We start from the raw sequence: 18,992 nt of genomic DNA, 5'->3' as shown, positions 1-18,992 counted from the left end.
AATCCAAAATTACTTTTTTTTTAAACCCTCCAAAAAATAGTGTAACCGACTAAATAAATAGTTTAAATTAAACCAGTCAAAACACGAATTGCCTAATTTATTAATAAGTCAAAAATGCCTTTTACTAAATACAAAATACATAACTAAATAAATATTGTACTTATAATATTCAATATTTATTGACTGAAATGAATGAGTAAAAAAAGTTAATATAATGAACTAAATGAATAAATAAATCTAAATAACCAATAAACCTGCCTAATGAGTAATATAATGGATTTGATAAATGAATAAATAAAAAAGATTAAAATGCATGACTTGCCTATTTGGACTACTGTATATAAATAAATATACGAAAATAACCAAATTAGTAATAAATAAATATATTATTTAATAAATATATCACAAGGCACAGTAATGAAATGCGTTCCGTGTAACAAAACACCAAACAGATGTCTATTTTTTACATTTTTATTTGGATGACTGACAGTGATTACAGTCAAGAGGTAAACAAAATGAATGAGCGTGATATTTCCGATGACCACCAGCATTACAAGGAAACATTATCATTAGGCTATTTGCGGGTTTTACAGGGGCCTCGATTGTTCTAACTTTGACCCAAATGTTAGACTTCCCGTCTGGTTCAGGTGATAATTAGAGCAGCACAATCAAAGTACAGTGCACATCGCATGGAAACATTTACGCAATTGCAGCTTTTAAAGTTCATTAATGCAGGTTAAGGGGAGATTGGAATTAGACTTTTTATATTTATGTGCCGCCATGATCATGTTTTGCCAGATGCCAGTTAAACAAATGATTCAATTAAACCTTGAACCACACACAAAAAAAGTTCAAATAAAGAAAAGCAAGTAGGCCAAGGCTGTCTATGATACATTCATGACTCAGAAAACCAACATAAGAAGTAATGTTCACAATTAATAATATTTAACCATAAATTTGTAACATACAGAAGTCGGTGCTTACAATTCAAAAAGTGTTGTCTTTGTAGAGAAATGGAAAATGTCTGCCATCAGATTAAGAACAGTGCTGCCACTTCCCCCAAAAATATATATAGTTCATATTCTGCTCCACAGGGCAGGTTATACACACATTTCCTCTGGTACAGTGTCAGCCGCTCTCCTCACACATAAAAAGATTTGCTTTTAAAAAATAGTTTGTTTGTTTTTTTTACAGATGTATAAATCTACAAAGGTATAATATCTTTTTTTTATTTGAGATTTTGTGTTTTATTTCAGACAAAAAAAAATGTTGGTCGGGTTATGTAGGGAGCATTAAAAGGATATTTTAAAAAACAAACAAACATAGTACTAAGAGCTGTACAAAATATACCAAACCTCTACAGCGGAGCCTTTGTCTTAGGAATGAAACATTTGATTGAATTGTTTACACAAAAGCAACCTTTTTTTTTACTAAAAAGCGGTGATATTTGTTCAATCGGGGGTTATTTTAGACACGAAATTAAAACGTAGCATCACACTTTCGAGAAGCATGCTACTTTGTCAACAGAATAAAAATAAGTTAATACTGTTAGTCTGATTTTCTTTTCAGAAGAACAAAAAAAAAAAAAAAGAAGTGGTCAAAACAGATGAAGGCGATGATTGCGCCGTTACAGAATATCATATAATCAGATCCTCATATACATCTCGAGTCTTCAAAGGTGACGGCTAAGTCTTTATTTTTTGAAACGTTTGGTTGTATTGTCTTCCCAGCTCTTGGTCCGCACATTCCACACGCTGCTGTTCGGCTCCATTTTAATGTAGAGAAAAGAAGTGGAATGAAGGATAAGAAAATCAGTTGCTTGCTTTTTTTTTTTTTTTTTTACATCTGTAAGTGCCATCCATCCATTTTTTATAGTGTTTGATTGTCCTCATTAGGGTTGTGGGCGAAGCCGGTACGCCCTGGACTGGTCGCCAGTCAATCACACACAGACAAACAGCCATCCACAATCACATTTACACCTACGGACAATTTAGAGTAGTGATCCCCAAACACTCTGCCATGGGAAACGGCCCAATTTCACAGAATTGGTCTAAAAATTTAGTACAAATAACATATTTTTTTGTTAGCGACATAGTGACAGACGCTTTTCTCTCTCTCTCTTCCATGAAATGGTACAATTAACTTTTGTGTCCACCTGGCTGCAAAAAGCAAAAATCTGCAAGTAATTGACTCACCCCCGACAAATCAAGAGGTTTATAGTTGCATACAAATGCCATAAAATACCGGCAGAGCGTTATTCGCAACTCACTTCGAGATGCCACAAGATGGCAGCAAAGCACTACACGAGGCTCTTCAACGCGCTGCCACAAGATGGCACAGAAGCAATACTTTTATATTAGACATGGCTTTGGCCTGCCCACGGTAACTGTAAATAGGTGAGATTTTCAGTGAATAATGGAGGATTGGTGTACTAAACACACCAGATTAATTGCGACAAGATTGCCATTAAAGTGAACATAAAAAGTCTACACACCCTCATCAAATGCCAGATGTTGGTGATTTAAAAAAAAATATGCAAAGATTTTTTTTGGACCATTAGTGTGACCTGTACATCTTAAATGACAGAAAAATGAGAACATTAGCACGTGAGATGTGGTTGCATAAGTGTGCACACCCTTTTACAATTGAAGATTTGGATGCGTTCATAATTAAGCAATCGCATTCAAACTCAAGTTGGGGGGGGGGGGCTTGAAAGTGCAACTGATTTTACATAACATTAATTTCAGCTGTTACTTTTTATGACATTTTGTTGGTGGTGTGTGCTGTGATATTTTTCCGATGCAACGTATTGTATGTGCTTTGGCTCAATGAAGGTTGGAAAACACAAATTCTTGTCTTCAATGAACCTAACATGCAAGATGGAGTATGCAGCGATCACTCAAGTATGGGCTTAAAATAAATAACACAATTCCCCCCCAAAAAAAGAAGAAAAGAACTGAAAGAGAAAATAAAACGTGTTATTACAGAATGAAAAAGGTCAGGCCACAGAATCCCTCGTCATGTCGTGTGAGCCGAATGCAAATGTGTGTTCTGCAAGGAGTCGGAGTTTGGACATTTCGGCGTGATTTGGCCAGGCACTGAGGAGGAGAAGGCCAGAGGAGGGGTGAAAGTTCAACATTGAAGGAAGCAGGAGAAATCAGCGCTCGCCCGTCCTCGGTCTCAGTTCCCCGTTTCCCTAAGCTCTGCCGCCGGGATGGCCGGGATGCATTTGTGTGGCTTGGGGGAGGCCACAAAGCCGGGCAAACAGGTGCACTTGTAGGATCCTTCCGTGTTGCTGCAGTGGCCGTTCTGACACAACGGCACCTTGTCGCTGATGTCCTCACACTCGTTTATGTCTGCGGGCAAAGGGCACATGATATGCAAGGTAAAAGGAAGGGCTAGCATGCGTCGCGCCACGTCTACTCTGAATCGACCTTGAAGCTCGTACGCAGGCGGCATATTGCGATCATCGCATTCCGGTCTCACTTTTCCACAAAACAGAACCCACTCAAAAGATATAAAAACCCGATGTAATGGAGCGAGTGGCCGGAGATTCAAGGGCTTACTCTTGGCAGGGAGCAGCCAGATTGCGGGCTAACAGACAATGCTGGAGGGGAGTAGACGGCTTTCATTAGATGGCCATAAAACACAAGCTAATGCAAGGTTGTTAAACGCAAAGCTTCTTCTTGAGCTGCATGAAGAGTTGCCTCACTGCTATAAATCACAAGCATGGCTCCACCAGGTTTAAACACAAAGGGAGAGAGCACCAAAGTCTGATTTCGACATTCTGAGAGAGTTAAACAGACTGATGTATTGCACGCTCACTTTCAGAACCCAAAGCCCCCCCGTGTAAATTTTTGCACATTTTGCCTGTTTTAAGAGCTAGATTTTCATCTTTGTTTTTGAAAACCATTTTCTCCATTTGTTTAAGGTACCTCTGTTCATTTTCACCCTTATTTAAGTATTTGATTCATTTTTTAAAAATATTTTTTTATTGCATGAATGAGTTCATAATAGGTTATTATAGTTTTGGAATTTTCATTTTAGTTACTTTTTATTTTGTTTTGAGTTTTTAAAATTTTTTTTTATTTAAATAGTTTTAATTAGTTTTCAGGGTGGTTATGCTAGTTTTTTATTAGTTTTTTTTAGAGTTTTAGTTTAGTTGTAGTTTTCTTTTCTTTTTTTAAATGAGTATTACTTGTGTGCAATATTTAAAAAACACCATGGGAAAATGAAAAAAAGTAACCAATTTTTTTTTACCTAGAGTTGCATTTCGGCTGAATTAAAAGCCAAAATTCAAGCAGGCAAATTTGTCGCCTCAGAGCGACGTCATCTCAAGGTGCTTTTCTATTGGCTGCTGCTAGATGACATCACTTTTTGTGTGACACACTTTCAAACGCTTTTAGAATCACATTTAAAATCATCCCCAAAGGCTCATGTATTAAATTAATTACCAAAGACTAAAATATAATTATAGTTAATTTTAGCTAGTTTTGTAAAGAATAACCTTCTTTGTAAGAGCCAATAATCAATAATATTGGCGGATATCGTGGGCCCAAAATCAAGTTTAGCTCAGAGCCACATTTCGGGGCGGGCCGACTCCCCCGCCCACACCTCCGAGTGGTTTTACAAATCAGATATGAGGTCAAAAGCGCACCTATGCAGGCCATCTTGTTGAGGTCCAGCTCGTAACCGTCGAAGCAGTCGCAGGTGTAGCCTTCCCTCACGCGGACGCAGCGTCCGTTTTCACAGCCGTTCAGGATGCCACATTCTTCTGCTTGGAGTCCCTCAAAGCTATCGTAGCGCTCTGAAAACACAAAGAGGGGGTGTGAATGAATCAATATAACCTTTAAAATTTTTTTTTTTTTTTTACAACAATGATTTATTTAATCAAAATAGATTTTTCCTTGAATCACTTTCACTTTGAATCCACTTTTGTGGAAGGCACTTTTTCTCTTGCAAATCAAGGTCTTATGTCATATAAATTGGCAAAGTGCAGTCATATTTAGCACAATCCCTTCTTTAACTGAGCATTTACATGATCAAGAGTCTTGTAATAGTGTTTAGCCATTTTCTCTTAAAGGTGGTTAATTAAAATGTATGTATTGTATGTATTCATTATTCCGATAAACCATTCAATATTAGGATAATAAATGACTTGATTATAAAGGTTATTTTATCTTTTTATCTAATAATTTGTTTGTCGTTAAAAAAAAAATCGAGCTTTCAAATGACTACATTTTAAAATCAGATTAATCACATCTTAGAATTTTTAATAATCACGATTGATCGCTTAATTAAAAGGCTTTTTGTTCATTCTTTCGACATTTAATGTCTTCAACATTTTTTGATCAACTACACATTCTTATCCTCCTCTTTTTTAATCAGTCAATTACTTGTATAATTTAAAATGAAAAAAAAACAAAACAACAACAATAGTTTGACATGAACAAATATTCTGAATGTCATACACAAACATTTATTAAATGCTTTACTTTATTGCTCAAGCACAACCTGTGCTGCCTTTAAACATAACCATCTGCTGTCAAGATAAAGGATTATTTGCGGTCAAAATTAACAGGGTGATTAATCTGCTTTAATACATGATTAATGTGATTTTTTTTGTGATTAATCAATGAGTTCGCGCTTTAACTTTGACAGCACTAAAATAAAAAATGATGTCAAATAAACTGTCTTAATTATTTACACAAGATCTAAAATCTAAAATAAATAATGAATACAATGGTTAATTAAGTAGCACAATTAAAAACAAAATTTCCCCCATAGTTGGCCCATCTGTCACGTTTAAAAAAAAAATCAAAATGTGTCCAGCCTTTGAGTGCAAAATTTTGCATGCTTTTAATATTGTGCCATTCTCTAATGGAAGATATTGAAAACATCTCTGTGTATGATGCAGTGCTAATACAGTTCTAATAAAAACCCGCTACCGCCCGTAAGTCACGAATGACGTCTGCTTTAAGGTCAGTGTGTCGTACCACCCACCAGAGAAGGGATCCACCGGCCGAGGCTGGTGCTCACGGGGCCGATGGGCGGGGACTCTCACAGGCGGCTGTCGGACGCTGTAATCGTTGTCATTGAACAGAGGGACACTCTCAGGACCGTCATAGGGTCCCGCTGGACCGCCGTAGTTGTCCCAGTAGGGCGGAACGAAAGATTCTACGGAATCCTCGGGCCCGTCCACGCCGTACTCGTAACCCGGCCGCTCTCGTAGGCTGTCTGAAGCTCCTCTCACAGGGAGGTTGCACATAACTGCGTAATCCTCTGAAAGCAAAAAAATGAAATATTATTACGTCCATCCTGCCATCTATCTGTACTGCTTGTCTTCATTAGGGTGCCTATCAAAGCTTTTTTTTTTTTTTCCTGGAAGTGTTCGGTTTAGGTGAACGGTATGGGATTTTTTAATAGGTTTTAGGTGAACTAATGAATATGCACACACCCACATATACATTCTCACCCACATACAAAAAAAGAAAAAGAAAAGAGAGAGCAATGATGATGACATGTCAAATCGGTAAAATTACCGAATGAACAATACTGAGCTCTCCGGGAAAAAAAAAAAGGGTGCCAATCATAGCTGACTCGCACCTGAGTCTTTTCTGGGACAGAAGGCACACTGTCCACTCCAGGCGATTCCATAGAGGCAGCAACACTCAGTGTAGGTAGTTCGGCGGCCTTGCAGGGGTTCCGAACACATGTTGTCTCCTTCTAAACGCTGCCAGCAGATGTCCATGTGCACATCGACGTTAGATTCAACTGTTTCTTTGGGAGGGAAAAAAAAGAAGATTCACTTTCTATTCATCAATTTTCAATATCAATATCAAGATTAATTAGGTCAGATAATAATATTATTTTTTTTATCTAACCAGTATGTAAAATAGGAATAACACCTGGGAGAAAAAAAAGAAGATTTACTTTCTATTCATCAATTTTCAATATCAATATCAAGATTAATTAGGTCAGATAATAATTTTTTTTTTTTTATCTAACCAGTATGTAAAATAGGAATAACACCTGGGAAAAAAAAAGAAAAGAAGATTCACTTTCTATTCATCAATTTTCAATATCAATATCAAGATTAATTAGGTCAGATAATAATATATATATTTTTTATCTAACCAGTATGTAAAATAGGAATAACACCTGGGAAAAAAAAAGAAGATTCACTTTCTATTCATCAATTTTCAATATCAATATCAAGATTAATTAGGTCAGATAATAATATTATTTTTTTTATCTAACCAGTATGTAAAATAGGAATAACACCTGGGAGAAAAAAAAAAAGAAGATTCACTTTCTATTCATCAATTTTCAATATCAATATCAAGATTAATTAGGTCAGATAATAATATATATTTTTTTTATCTAACCAGTATGTAAAATAGGAATAACACCTGGGAGAAAAAAAAAAGAAGAAGATTCACTTTCTATTCATCCATTTTCAATATCAATATCAAGATTAATTAGGTCAGATAATAATATATATATTTTTTATCTAACCAGTATGTAAAATAGGAATAACACCTGGGAGAAAAAAAAAAGAAGATTCACTTTCTATTCATCAATTTTCAATATCAATATCAAGATTAATTAGGTCAGATAATAATATATATTTTTTTTATCTAACCAGTATGTAAAATAGGAATAACACCTGGGAGAAAAAAAAGAAGATTTACTTTCTATTCATCAATTTTCAATATCAATATCAAGATTAATTAGGTCAGATAATAATATTTTTTTTTTTATCTAACCAGTATGTAAAATAGGAATAACACCTGGGAAAAAAAAAGAAAAGAAGATTCACTTTCTATTCATCAATTTTCAATATCAATATCAAGATTAATTAGGTCAGATAATAATATATATATTTTTTATCTAACCAGTATGTAAAATAGGAATAACACCTGGGAAAAAAAAAGAAGATTCACTTTCTATTCATCAATTTTCAATATCAATATCAAGATTAATTAGGTCAGATAATAATATTATTTTTTTTATCTAACCAGTATGTAAAATAGGAATAACACCTGGGAGAAAAAAAAAAGAAGATTCACTTTCTATTCATCAATTTTCAATATCAATATCAAGATTAATTAGGTCAGATAATAATATATATTTTTTTATCTAACCAGTATGTAAAATAGGAATAACACCTGGGAAAAAAAAGAAAAGAAGATTCACTTTCTATTCATCAATTTTCAATATCAATATCAAAATTAATTAGGTCAGATAATATTTTTTTTTTTTATCTAACCAGTATGTAAAATAGGAATAACATCTGGGAGAAAAAAAAAAAGAAGATTCACTTGCTATTCATCAATTTTCAATATCAATATCAAGATTAATTAGGTCAGATAATAATATTATTTTTTTTATCTAACCAGTATGTAAAATAGGAATAACACCTGGGAGAAAAAAAAAAGAAGATTCACTTTCTATTCATCAATTTTCAATATCAATATCAAGATTAATTAGGTCAGATAATAATATATATTTTTTTATCTAACCAGTATGTAAAATAGGAATAACACCTGGGAAAAAAAAGAAAAGAAGATTCACTTTCTATTCATCAATTTTCAATATCAATATCAAAATTAATTAGGTCAGATAATATTTTTTTTTTTTTATCTAACCAGTATGTAAAATAGGAATAACATCTGGGAGAAAAAAAAAAAGAAGATTCACTTGCTATTCATCAATTTTCAATATCAATATCAAGATTAATTAGGTCAGATAATAATATATATTTTTTTATCTAACCAGTATGTACAATAGGAATAACACCTCATCATTATGTCTCAAGTCAAATCCTCCATCCTGTCTACTGTATTAGTTTTTTTGTCAAGTGGGCAGTCTCAGGCCAGCTTCATTTTCATACAATATTTTCTTTTTTTTTCTGGAGAAAAAAAATACAATCTTTTCTTCTGTTTGTCGTTTTGGCATTTCACACCTTCTGTTGAGTTGACGCTAATGCAGCGGCGCCGCGTGCTGTCCAGCACTAACGGCGGACTGCAGAAACAGTTAAAGGAGCCCGCCGTGTTCACGCATGCTCCATCTATACAGGCGTTTCCAAATTCGCATTCGTCGTAATCTGAGAGAGAGAGAGAGAGAGAGAGAGAAAGAGAATGTTGAAACAATACATATAATACATATTTTTTAAAAAGTGCAGTGTAATTCCACACACGTTTCAACCCTGAACCTCAGAACTGTGAGGCAGATGTGCTTAACGCTATCCCACTGTGTTTGAGATTGGAACCCAAATATTTTCATTCAGTGACATGCTAACAAATAGACCATAAATATTAATTATTTATTTTTTTCTTCCCTTTTTAATTGAAAAAATGTTCGGTCCCTTTTGATTTGAATTTATTGTCATCATCTCAAACATTTGTTCATTCCATGGCATAAAAATAGCTTCTGGCTTTATTTACAGGCACAAAAGAATGCAGTACCAAAACAAAAAGTTCAAACATGCGCTTTGTGACTGAAAGCAATAAGCCTAATGGGACATGTGGTGTTAATAAGAGCAGTCAGAAAACAATAGACCGGGACACACGAGAGCTATCATCTCGAACAGCTGAAACGCAGTGATTGAGATCAACTACGATTCCAGACTTGAAAAATAAGGACAGCTTTCTTACCGATACACTCGAGTCTGACGTTGTCGTAATAGAATCCGGAGCGACAGTAGCAGGTGTATGTGGAGAAGAGATTGACGCACTGTCCGTTCTTGCAAATGTCTGATCCAAACATTTCACACTCATTTGCATCTGAAGGAAAAAGAGAAACAAAACAAACAAAATGTTTTAAGGCTTAGCAAACATGACACACTGCGATTATAGCATTAAGACAGGTATGCATCCTATTGAGCCTTGGCAGAGGTCGCCTCGTAAAAGGGGGGGGGGGGGGGGGAGTGATTATGTTTGTTTATTTGGCTTGAAAATAAAACATTCAGTGCCAATGTTGAGGAAGCCATAAAAGTTTAGGGATGCTCATGAAATCAGTACCTATGTAGAGTCGCTGTTCTGCCAGAGTCGAGGAAGCCGGCAGGGGAATGGATCCGCTGCCATGAGGGCACAACTGGTGATAATCATCTGGAAAAGAAATAGTGCTATTATCACTGACCGGATATGATACCATGGAAACATTTAAGGATAAGCATAGTAACCGATTAACTGATTGTTGAGAACGCTGTGGAATCGCTAATGGCATGTACTTAATACAAATTAAAAATTTAAGGGGCGGCATGGCTCAGTGGTAGAGTGGTTGTCTCCCAATCCGTGAGGTTCTGGTTCGATTTAAAATAAAACAATGAATTGATAAACTGATTGTTAATATTCCACACAGCCAATTAGGGAAATATACAGGTGGCTATAACTAATTGATTTATCGCACCTCCTCCTGGAGCGGGACAGGCGTGGATCTCGCAGTTGTCGCCCCAGCCGGTGCCCACGGTGCAGCAGCACTCCTGCTTGGTGGTGTTACGGGACAAGACGTTGTCGCAGAAGTTGACGTCATTTAAGTTGTAGTAGCATTCCTTCCTCTCCTCGGAGGAGGGGGCCGCAGGGGCGGGGCCTTTTGGGTCGGTGTCAGCTACAGGTGGACAAAAACAGTATGAGGAAAGTGCTGACACAAACAAAGACAAATGGTACTTCTAGGACTGGACGATTTTGGCTTCTCTCGATCATTAAAACGTAATGATCGAAGAAAAACTATTAATGCGCAAAACGCTGCGGCGCGTTTACAAGTTCCCTACGTTGTGAAAGGACCCTGAATGCACCATGTAGCTTGCAGCTAGCCCGGAGCAAATCAGTGTGATTCTGCCGTCCCTATGTGTCATCTAAGCTGTTTAATGACACTCCAGTTGGTGTTAACTGTAAAACTAAACACAAGATAAGGAGAATTACATACAGTGTGTATTTAAATACAAAACACGTTTCGTTTTTGATACATCGCAAGTCTAGCGATATTGTTAATTCAAGTGAATGGAGGATCCCATTCTAATGCTAACAGGAAGTTAGCAACAACTAAACGTGTATTTTTACTTTGACTATTTTATTATTATTATTATTATTTTTTTAAACTTTTTTTTGTTACCCCCATTAAAAAAATAAAAATAAATCAAAGATACAAATATATCGAGGGACTTTTTGTTTGTCATACCAACACACATTTGCACATGACATAGCATAGCACAAAATAAAATTCATGAGGTCCCAGGTTAGCCCACTAAGTCCCCAGACTTATGAAATTAAAATAAGATAAAATAAATATGATAAAGAGGTTAATGTAATGCTTAAGTTTGAAAATGAAGAATTAAAATGCAAGAGGCTTTAATTTCATAGGGTTATAAGGTTATTTTATTTAATGTAAAATTACCAAATGAACAATACTGAGCTCTCCATAAAAAATAAAAATAAAAAAAAAAGTTATTTTGTTCTTTACAAAAAGAATAGTGTTTAAGAATAAAGTGTTCAACGCGAAGGGATGAATGGGCGTAAGGCTATGATCATAGTTTTGAGTAGTTGGGTTTTAGTAGGTGAAAAAAAAGTTTTAAAATCAATGAATAATCATTTTATTAATTGTGATTTCTCAATCAAAAATAATCGTGATTATTATTTTCCCCATAATTGTCCAGCCCTTATTCATCAAAATGACTCAGTAAGATTCTGCAATATTCATAATATTTCCTAGTAATATTCTGCAATATTCATAATTTTTCCTAGAGGATCAACATGTGTAGATTCATCTACGTGATAGTAATCCACAAAAGTTCAATCGGGCAAGCTACACTCTTCTTATGTTGTGTTCTTGCCTTGTTTTTTTTTTTTTTTTTTTTAAATAAAACAAGCATTCAAAATGACATGGGCAATTATGCTATGATGCTAAATGTTTTCAACTTTTGACGCTCCACACTGCATAATTGCCCAGGATCACGCAGCAACATTGTCAAGTGGCTTTATGAGTCAATGTGTCTGCATGCCTCCTGGTAGGTGGTGCATCACCCTCGCCCGCCACTGCTCAGCCCAGTCATTTGTCCAACAAGGCCTGGGCTCAGGCATTTTGCCCATAAGCTGCCGGCTTAGCCAAATGGAAACACTGGCATGTGAGTCAACACACCATTCACGTTCACATGATTGATTAACACACGTCGAAAGCAAACAGTGGAATGTGGCAAAAATGTACACAGAGGCATAGCTGGGATTTAGTGCCCGGGCAGGAGGAAAAACAACCCTGCCGAGGGCGCGCCGCTTAATAATGTAAATACGCCCAATTCCTGTACACGGACCAAACTGGGGGACGTGATGATCTTTCCATGAGTCAAAAGTGCTTTTCTGTGTAATCACAATGCGCCGAATAACGGTAAGCGCTCCCGAGATATTATCTTAGACGAGCTGCCCACAGAGTCGATTACCGGCAGGTACAGTCGATCATTGTTTGTCTTGGTGGGAAAGTGTGTCTACAGTACCAGCGCCCTCGGGGAGTTTGCTCGGCTTTACCGAAGGAGTTACAGCATCAATTGTCTGAGGGATTAGACTCATACAAATTTTGCAGGCCGTCCAACCAACCGCAGCACTTAGCTGGCAAAACAAAATGAACGCAGCCAGGTCAAAAAGATACACTAAAAGACACGCAGTAGGTCGCGTCCACCTCATCACCCATGTTGTTTAGATAATAAAGACACGGCTCATTAAATGAAGGAAAACTCCGTCTCCCGTCGATGCGACGCAGAATTAAGTCCGGTGAGGCACTGTGGGCGCTCGCGGCGTTCTCTTACCCAGGGAGCGGCAGCGGCTGGCGATGGGATCAAATTCCTCATTGTCGTTGGGGCAGATGCACAGGAAGCTGCCGTCGAAGTTCTCACACAGGGCCTCCCCGCACAGCGCCAGGCTCATCTCGCACTCATTCACGTCTGAGGGAGAGGTCGCGAGGTCAATAAAAGGATCAGGCATGTACACAGTGGCATGTGCTGCAGTAGCACATACGGTATATCGGTATCAGGGGAAGTTGGTTATTCATGCTTTGATGACAGAAAAATACACAAGTCATCTCTTGAACTGATTTGAGTAAATTGTTCAGTTCATGGTTCAGATTTCACTTTTTCTTTTTAAAACAAGGTACATTATGATTGGCTGCTTGCAGAGATTGCTAAATGAGCCACCACTTAGAAGTTAATGATGAGAGGCCAGTGGCATCCCCCCCCCCCCCCCCCCCCCTCGGCTGAGCAAAGAGGGGAGCGGTGAGGAGAGCGCAAGGAGGGGGGGACTAACTCCAGCATACTTAGACTTTTTTTTTTTTTTGCTTTGTCAATTATTGTGCATTGTGCAAAAAAACAACAACAACAACAACATTGTGCTAAAAGGTACTAGTTACCTCAAGGGCAACATAAGTTCAAAAAAAAAAAAAAGAATTAAAACAGAAGAATCATTACATTATTTATTTATTTTAACTTAACATATTTTTTTAATGTACCAATTATTCTATATTTTGTTAATAAAACAATATAATATGAAATAAAACAAAATATGTTTTATCTAATGGAAAAAAATGCTTCTTTCATTTACTCAAATATCTAAAAAAAAATACATTTCAAATAGAGTTGTCAAGATAAATACATTAAAATAAAGAGCTGTCAAAATATATATATTTTTAAAATCAGATTGATCACATCTTAGAATTTTGGTAAATCCCGATTAATCACTTAATTAAAAAAGCTTATCAACATTTTTGCCCGCCAAATTTGAAGAGCACCTGTTATGTGTTTATTCTTCCTTATTTAATGTTATGAGGGCATCTTTATTTTTTTTGATCAACTGCACATTCTCATCCTCTTTTTCTAATCAGTTAATAGACCCCATCAATCAGACCCCAATAGCTTGACATGAACAAATATTCTGAATGTCATACGTAAACATTTATTAAATGTTTCACATTAATGCATGGAGTTATGTTTATTGCTTAGACACCTGTCCTGCCTTTAACGTAACCCTCTATGTCAAGCTAAGGGATCAGCTCCAGTCAAAATGAATCGTGTAATTAATCTGCGTTGATACACGATTAATGCGATCATTTTTTGTGATTACTCAATGAGTTACAACTTTTAAGCTATTTTAATACCATGTTACTTCAATATTTGTGCTTTGGAACTTATCCTTCATTAATCAAAGACAAATCTTTCTGTTAAGTGGCAAAAAGTCTGGAAATTATTTTTGGGTGGCAATATTGTGTCTACGGTATTTGTGACATTGCATCGAAGAACCATTGACGTCGTTGGGTATGATCATAAGGCCTTGCAACATCAGTACTAGAGTGAAACCTCCAAAGTAGAATGAGATTTCAATGAAAAAGTCCCAATAGCCTGTTTGCCTTATAAATCAGCACGGGTACACACCAACACATTTGCTGGTGTCTCCGGGTGGGTTTGAGTAGCCCAAATCGCACTCGCAGCGGTAGGACCCATCGGTGTTCTCGCAAAAGCCGTGGCTCCCGCAGATGGTCTGATTGAGGCACTCGTCAACATCTGTGAAGGCAATTGAGAAAAAGAGAAGAATACAGTGTTAAATGTTTGAGATGTAACAGCAGCAGAACACGCAATAAACACAAGTCTCTTTAGGAAATTTAAATCACATCCAATCCAATTGCAATTTGACTTACAATAACAAGCGAAACCACAATCTTCCTAACATGTCAAAGAAGTTGGACATATGTATTATACAGTTCAGTGACAGACTTTTCAAACACCAGTGTTTGTCAGTTAATTCAAGGAAATTTGGTGAAATTGTTTTTTAAGTAAATCCAGGGCGGCTGTCAGGAAACAGTGGAACAGCACTTCCTTCAATCCCATCACACACCTTTGGGAACTACAACTGACAACATCCAATATACGATAACATGAATCACTTTATGAATTTATTGCTCATTATTCACCAGGAGACATAATAAGTAGCATGGGATCGGGAGAGCTTGAACCCGTCATGAATCAGGCAGGAATCGGAGAAAAGACAAAAAAAATTACTGCCGTGCTCTCTTGGCCGAAAACAATCCTCAATGAATGGAGTTGTTGTGGCAACTAAACATACTTAAAGAGACATGATGAACAAATTGAGAATTTGAACTCAGTAAGTCCGATCCATTTTGTATTCTTTTAATTTAGGAGAATGTTCCAAAGCGTTCTTGTTTGGAATTAAATGCATTTCGTCGCATTCGGCAAAATAAGCTGTGACGAGAAGCTGGCTGGCGGTCGGTCCACAGTTGGTTGTGGGAACAGGACGCAGCCGAGCCACTTGTGCCTGTCGGCCACTTCCTTTCTTTAATGCAACAGTGATGTCACTAACTAGCCATGAAAATACCTTCCTAGTTACGGGGTATCCTATAAATGACTCAGCTGCATCGTTTTGCTTGTTTTCTTTTACATTTCACAATAAAAGCTGTGACTTGAGTTGAGAGTGCACATTTCGGACAGTTAAACGGTATTGTTTGTTTAGTGCTCTTTAGGGGGGGCGGAACGTCTAACGGAATACTCGAGATAGGCTGTTCACTTGGGAATTGATTACAAAGTTGATCTTTAGTCATTGTTTTGACAGGCATGAATATTTTTAACATTTGTGATGAAGCATACAGTTAAAATGAGAGAAAGCGATCATTTTTGCCATCAGATTTCTGTTGACCTTTTAATTTTGTAAGCACCCCCTATGAAGACCGCAGTCTAAAAGTTTCCATGACTAACGGTAACTAGGCTTAGAAAACAGGAAGGCTTCTTACAAACACAGAAAAATGCCGTCTATAAAACCACAACAGTGCCCATATTTGCGTAACATTTTTTATCGATCGCGATAAACACATTAGTGCTCTTATATGGCTCACTCTCAAGATGTGTCATCCTGATATCCCGAGTTTTATTTTGACCCTGAGGACTCATAAGGTAGTCTCTCCTGAAGAAAGAAAGGAAAATGGGCCAAAAACCCATCTGATTTGAGCAAAGCATTTGGCTGCCGTCCTAGTTTTCCCGTTCAGCACAGACAACCACTTTCACAGGCTTACTGGTAGGCTCATCCTCACTTGGATACTTCCATAACATGAGACAGGGAGGAGAGCTCCCACACGCTAATAAAACAGAGACAAAGCTGTCTTGTCCTTTCCAGCCAAACCTTGAGAAAGGACCTCAATTGCTGGATTGTGAAGTGGAATGAATGGCAGCAAGTGGAGATTTGAGAGTTGAGACAATGTCATCTTTGCATTCACATCACATTCATAGCAGTTTAAGGAGGATATAGACAGTGGATATAGAAAGTCTTCACACCCCTGTTCAAATGCTAGGATTTGTGTGGGGCAAAAATGAGACGAAGATAAATCATTTTAGAACATTTCCCGCCATCAATAAGATCTACGACCTGCAGGACTTTTGAGAGAGGAAGCAAAAATAGTAAACGGGAATAATGTAGTCGCACTAATGCACACCCCTTTTATAACTGGGACGTGGCTTTGTTCAGAAATAAACCGTTTTGTAACCTCTTCAGACCCGCATATTTCCTGCTGGGCTTTAATTTTTTTATTTATTTCTTTAAAAAGTTTTTTTTTACTGATTTTGACTCTTTTCCCACATAAGAACAACATGGATTTTTTTTTGGGGAGGATATCTCATGTTTTTATTTAGTGGATGCCAGGATAATATAACGAGCTGTAAACTTACCAAGCTTATATGTAACATTTTTAACATGAACATCAGGCAAATCAACTTGCGATTGTGATTGGTTAGCTAGGATCCAATCATGAACCAGAAGTGTTGACATCATCCAAATTATGCATTTTTATTGGTTTAGGCACGCAAATATGTCATTTGAATAACCTTAAGTAAAGTTTTGCTATTCTAGTAGGCTTTTTTAGATTTTTTCCCCCTGCTTTGCCAGCATAAGATTGAAGGTTTTAGAATAGAATAGAACACTTTTTTAGAATATATTTTCCTCTGATACTGACTAGTATTTGGGACTGTTCAAAATTCACTCCACCTTGAATAAGATAAAAATAATAAAAAATTAGCCCCAAAGCATAATGCTGCCACCACCATGCTTCACTTTCGGTATGTTGTTCTTTTGGTGACGAGCAATGTTGTGTTTGTGCCAAACATACGTTTTGGAATTTGGGCCAAGTTTTCCCACACACATTAGGGGTATTTCAAGTGTGCTTTTGAAAAATGGATGTTTTTCTTTGTAAAATAAGGTTTCCGTCATTCCAGTTTACCCCAAAGCCCGGAAATACTAGGAAAGCTGAACTTTCTGTGGGATTAATCAGAGGCATTTAAAATGGTGTCCGGTGTGTGTTGACTGCTATGGTTTGAATGGGACTAGTTCATTGCAACCATATTATGTCATTTCTTTATTTTACTTCACTTCTTATAAGGATTTATTTCAATTTATTTTTAAATTGTCCAGATTATAGGTCACTTTAATGGTGGAAAAAATTATTTATCTTGGGCTCATTTTGAACAAGGGGGTGTAGACTTTTTATGTCCACAATATATCATTTCTATATTCATAAATGCAGGCTATTGAGATCCAGAGAAATTTTTAACGTCGCACTTACAATATGTTCGTCCTTGAGTTGGAGTTTGCATACAGGCGCATGTTTATTGTAATTACATAGTGGAAGCAATACCTTGAGCATCTCCTCAAACTCACAACCAAGATATACTTTCCAAAAAGGAAGTAGAGTTTGAGGACATGAACTTATAGACCATCAATTAATGCCTATGTGTCTTCTGAGGTAGCCTGAAAACTCATCAAAAAGTGGCAAGGACCTGAGAATTTGATGAGATTTACCTAAAGGCTCTGAATACTGTGGGACTGACAATAATAAGACTCATGTTCCCACCCTTAAATATGGCCACAAGATTTGGTTAGAGACCCCCCCGTAAACTACAACCACATTAATAAATGCAAAAAAAGACTTCCGTAAACAATATGAATCAAAACTCTTTGTAAAGACAGAATGATTCAGCATGTGTTGGATCTTACTGGATTGTGCGTGTGTTTCAAGTGCTTTGGCTGGTGAATGTACACGACTCAGACTATTTTAATATTCTCTCAGGAAGTAAGGTAAAGTGGATCCAGGAATGTTTCCCTCAAGCTTCTCATTCATGTGGAACAAAATGTGTTGCTAACCACATGCAATCAAAGTATCATCATTTTTATGATAAATGTGTTTTTCCCCAAAATGCTGTGACGTCTTAGCGGTAGCATTTCTTGACCCGCCGTTATCACCTAAATCCATCGCAATAATATTTTTGGGCGGTACAACGGCACACACCAGCGGGATGCGAGATTTCATTTCTTGCTCTTTCCATGTGGTAATCAGTTAAGTGTAAATTGCCTTGAAGGAAAATATGAGGCAGGCAGGGGAGGAAGCAAAGCAAGACCAAAAAGCGCTCACCTCCAGTTTGCAAAAACTCGGTGCCATGTGCTAATTTATTTTTTTATTTTTTTGTGCTAATCTGATGCACATAGTGGTAGTCAGCAAGACTAGCATGAGAGCAAGTGATGTTCTGCAGCTTGCGTTTCCCCTATATTGTGTGCTGAGCCTGATTGGACCCATATGCATTTCACATGTGGGCACGAATGAGGAACGATGACATATCATGGGAATCCTGTTTCTGCCCCTTTACGATCATTTCGTCAATCTCCAATCTTGGAATGACCACATCAGATCGCAATAATGTGTAGTTTGTTACAGTATGTGGGCATAAAGACATGGTTAGCCAAACATACACATGGCTGGAAGGTTGACATGGGTTTGACCGCATGCTATTTCCGCCCTTAGGCAGGTCTTATTAAAAAACAATGCATATAGCATGAGGGAATTCATGAGCCCAGTGCTAAATTTAAACAATGACACATCCATGGATGTATACGGTTCCACGGTAACATGCCCAAAAGGGTCCTATGTACAGCATCATCATGACAGGGCTTCCTGAATGACCC

The 18,992-nt window shown here is 37.0% G+C and overlaps 1 protein-coding gene across 2 annotated transcripts in view; it reads right to left on the bottom strand.

Annotated features, from left to right (window-relative positions):
• Positions 1-459: 459 nt before the first annotated feature.
• Positions 460-18,992, bottom strand: part of LOC144044067 (latent-transforming growth factor beta-binding protein 2-like) — a 103,089-nt gene continuing 84,556 nt past the window's right edge. For both annotated transcript variants that reach the window (XM_077558264.1, XM_077558274.1), the window contains 10 exons: positions 14,411-14,539; positions 12,797-12,931; positions 10,414-10,611; positions 10,026-10,112; positions 9,660-9,788; positions 8,969-9,109; positions 6,607-6,780; positions 6,004-6,282; positions 4,658-4,807; positions 460-3,356 (listed from right to left, as the gene is read on the bottom strand). In XM_077558264.1, the coding sequence (XP_077414390.1) occupies positions 3,181-3,356; positions 4,658-4,807; positions 6,004-6,282; positions 6,607-6,780; positions 8,969-9,109; positions 9,660-9,788; positions 10,026-10,112; positions 10,414-10,611; positions 12,797-12,931; positions 14,411-14,539 (1,598 nt within the window). In that variant the 3' untranslated portion in view covers positions 460-3,180. The remainder of the gene's footprint in view (positions 3,357-4,657; positions 4,808-6,003; positions 6,283-6,606; positions 6,781-8,968; positions 9,110-9,659; positions 9,789-10,025; positions 10,113-10,413; positions 10,612-12,796; positions 12,932-14,410; positions 14,540-18,992) is intronic.

This window comes from Vanacampus margaritifer, chromosome 1 (assembly GCF_051991255.1).
Source record: "Vanacampus margaritifer isolate UIUO_Vmar chromosome 1, RoL_Vmar_1.0, whole genome shotgun sequence".
Classification (NCBI taxonomy): domain Eukaryota; kingdom Metazoa; phylum Chordata; class Actinopteri; order Syngnathiformes; family Syngnathidae; genus Vanacampus; species Vanacampus margaritifer.
This window is presented reverse-complemented; position numbering and strand designations above follow the sequence as displayed.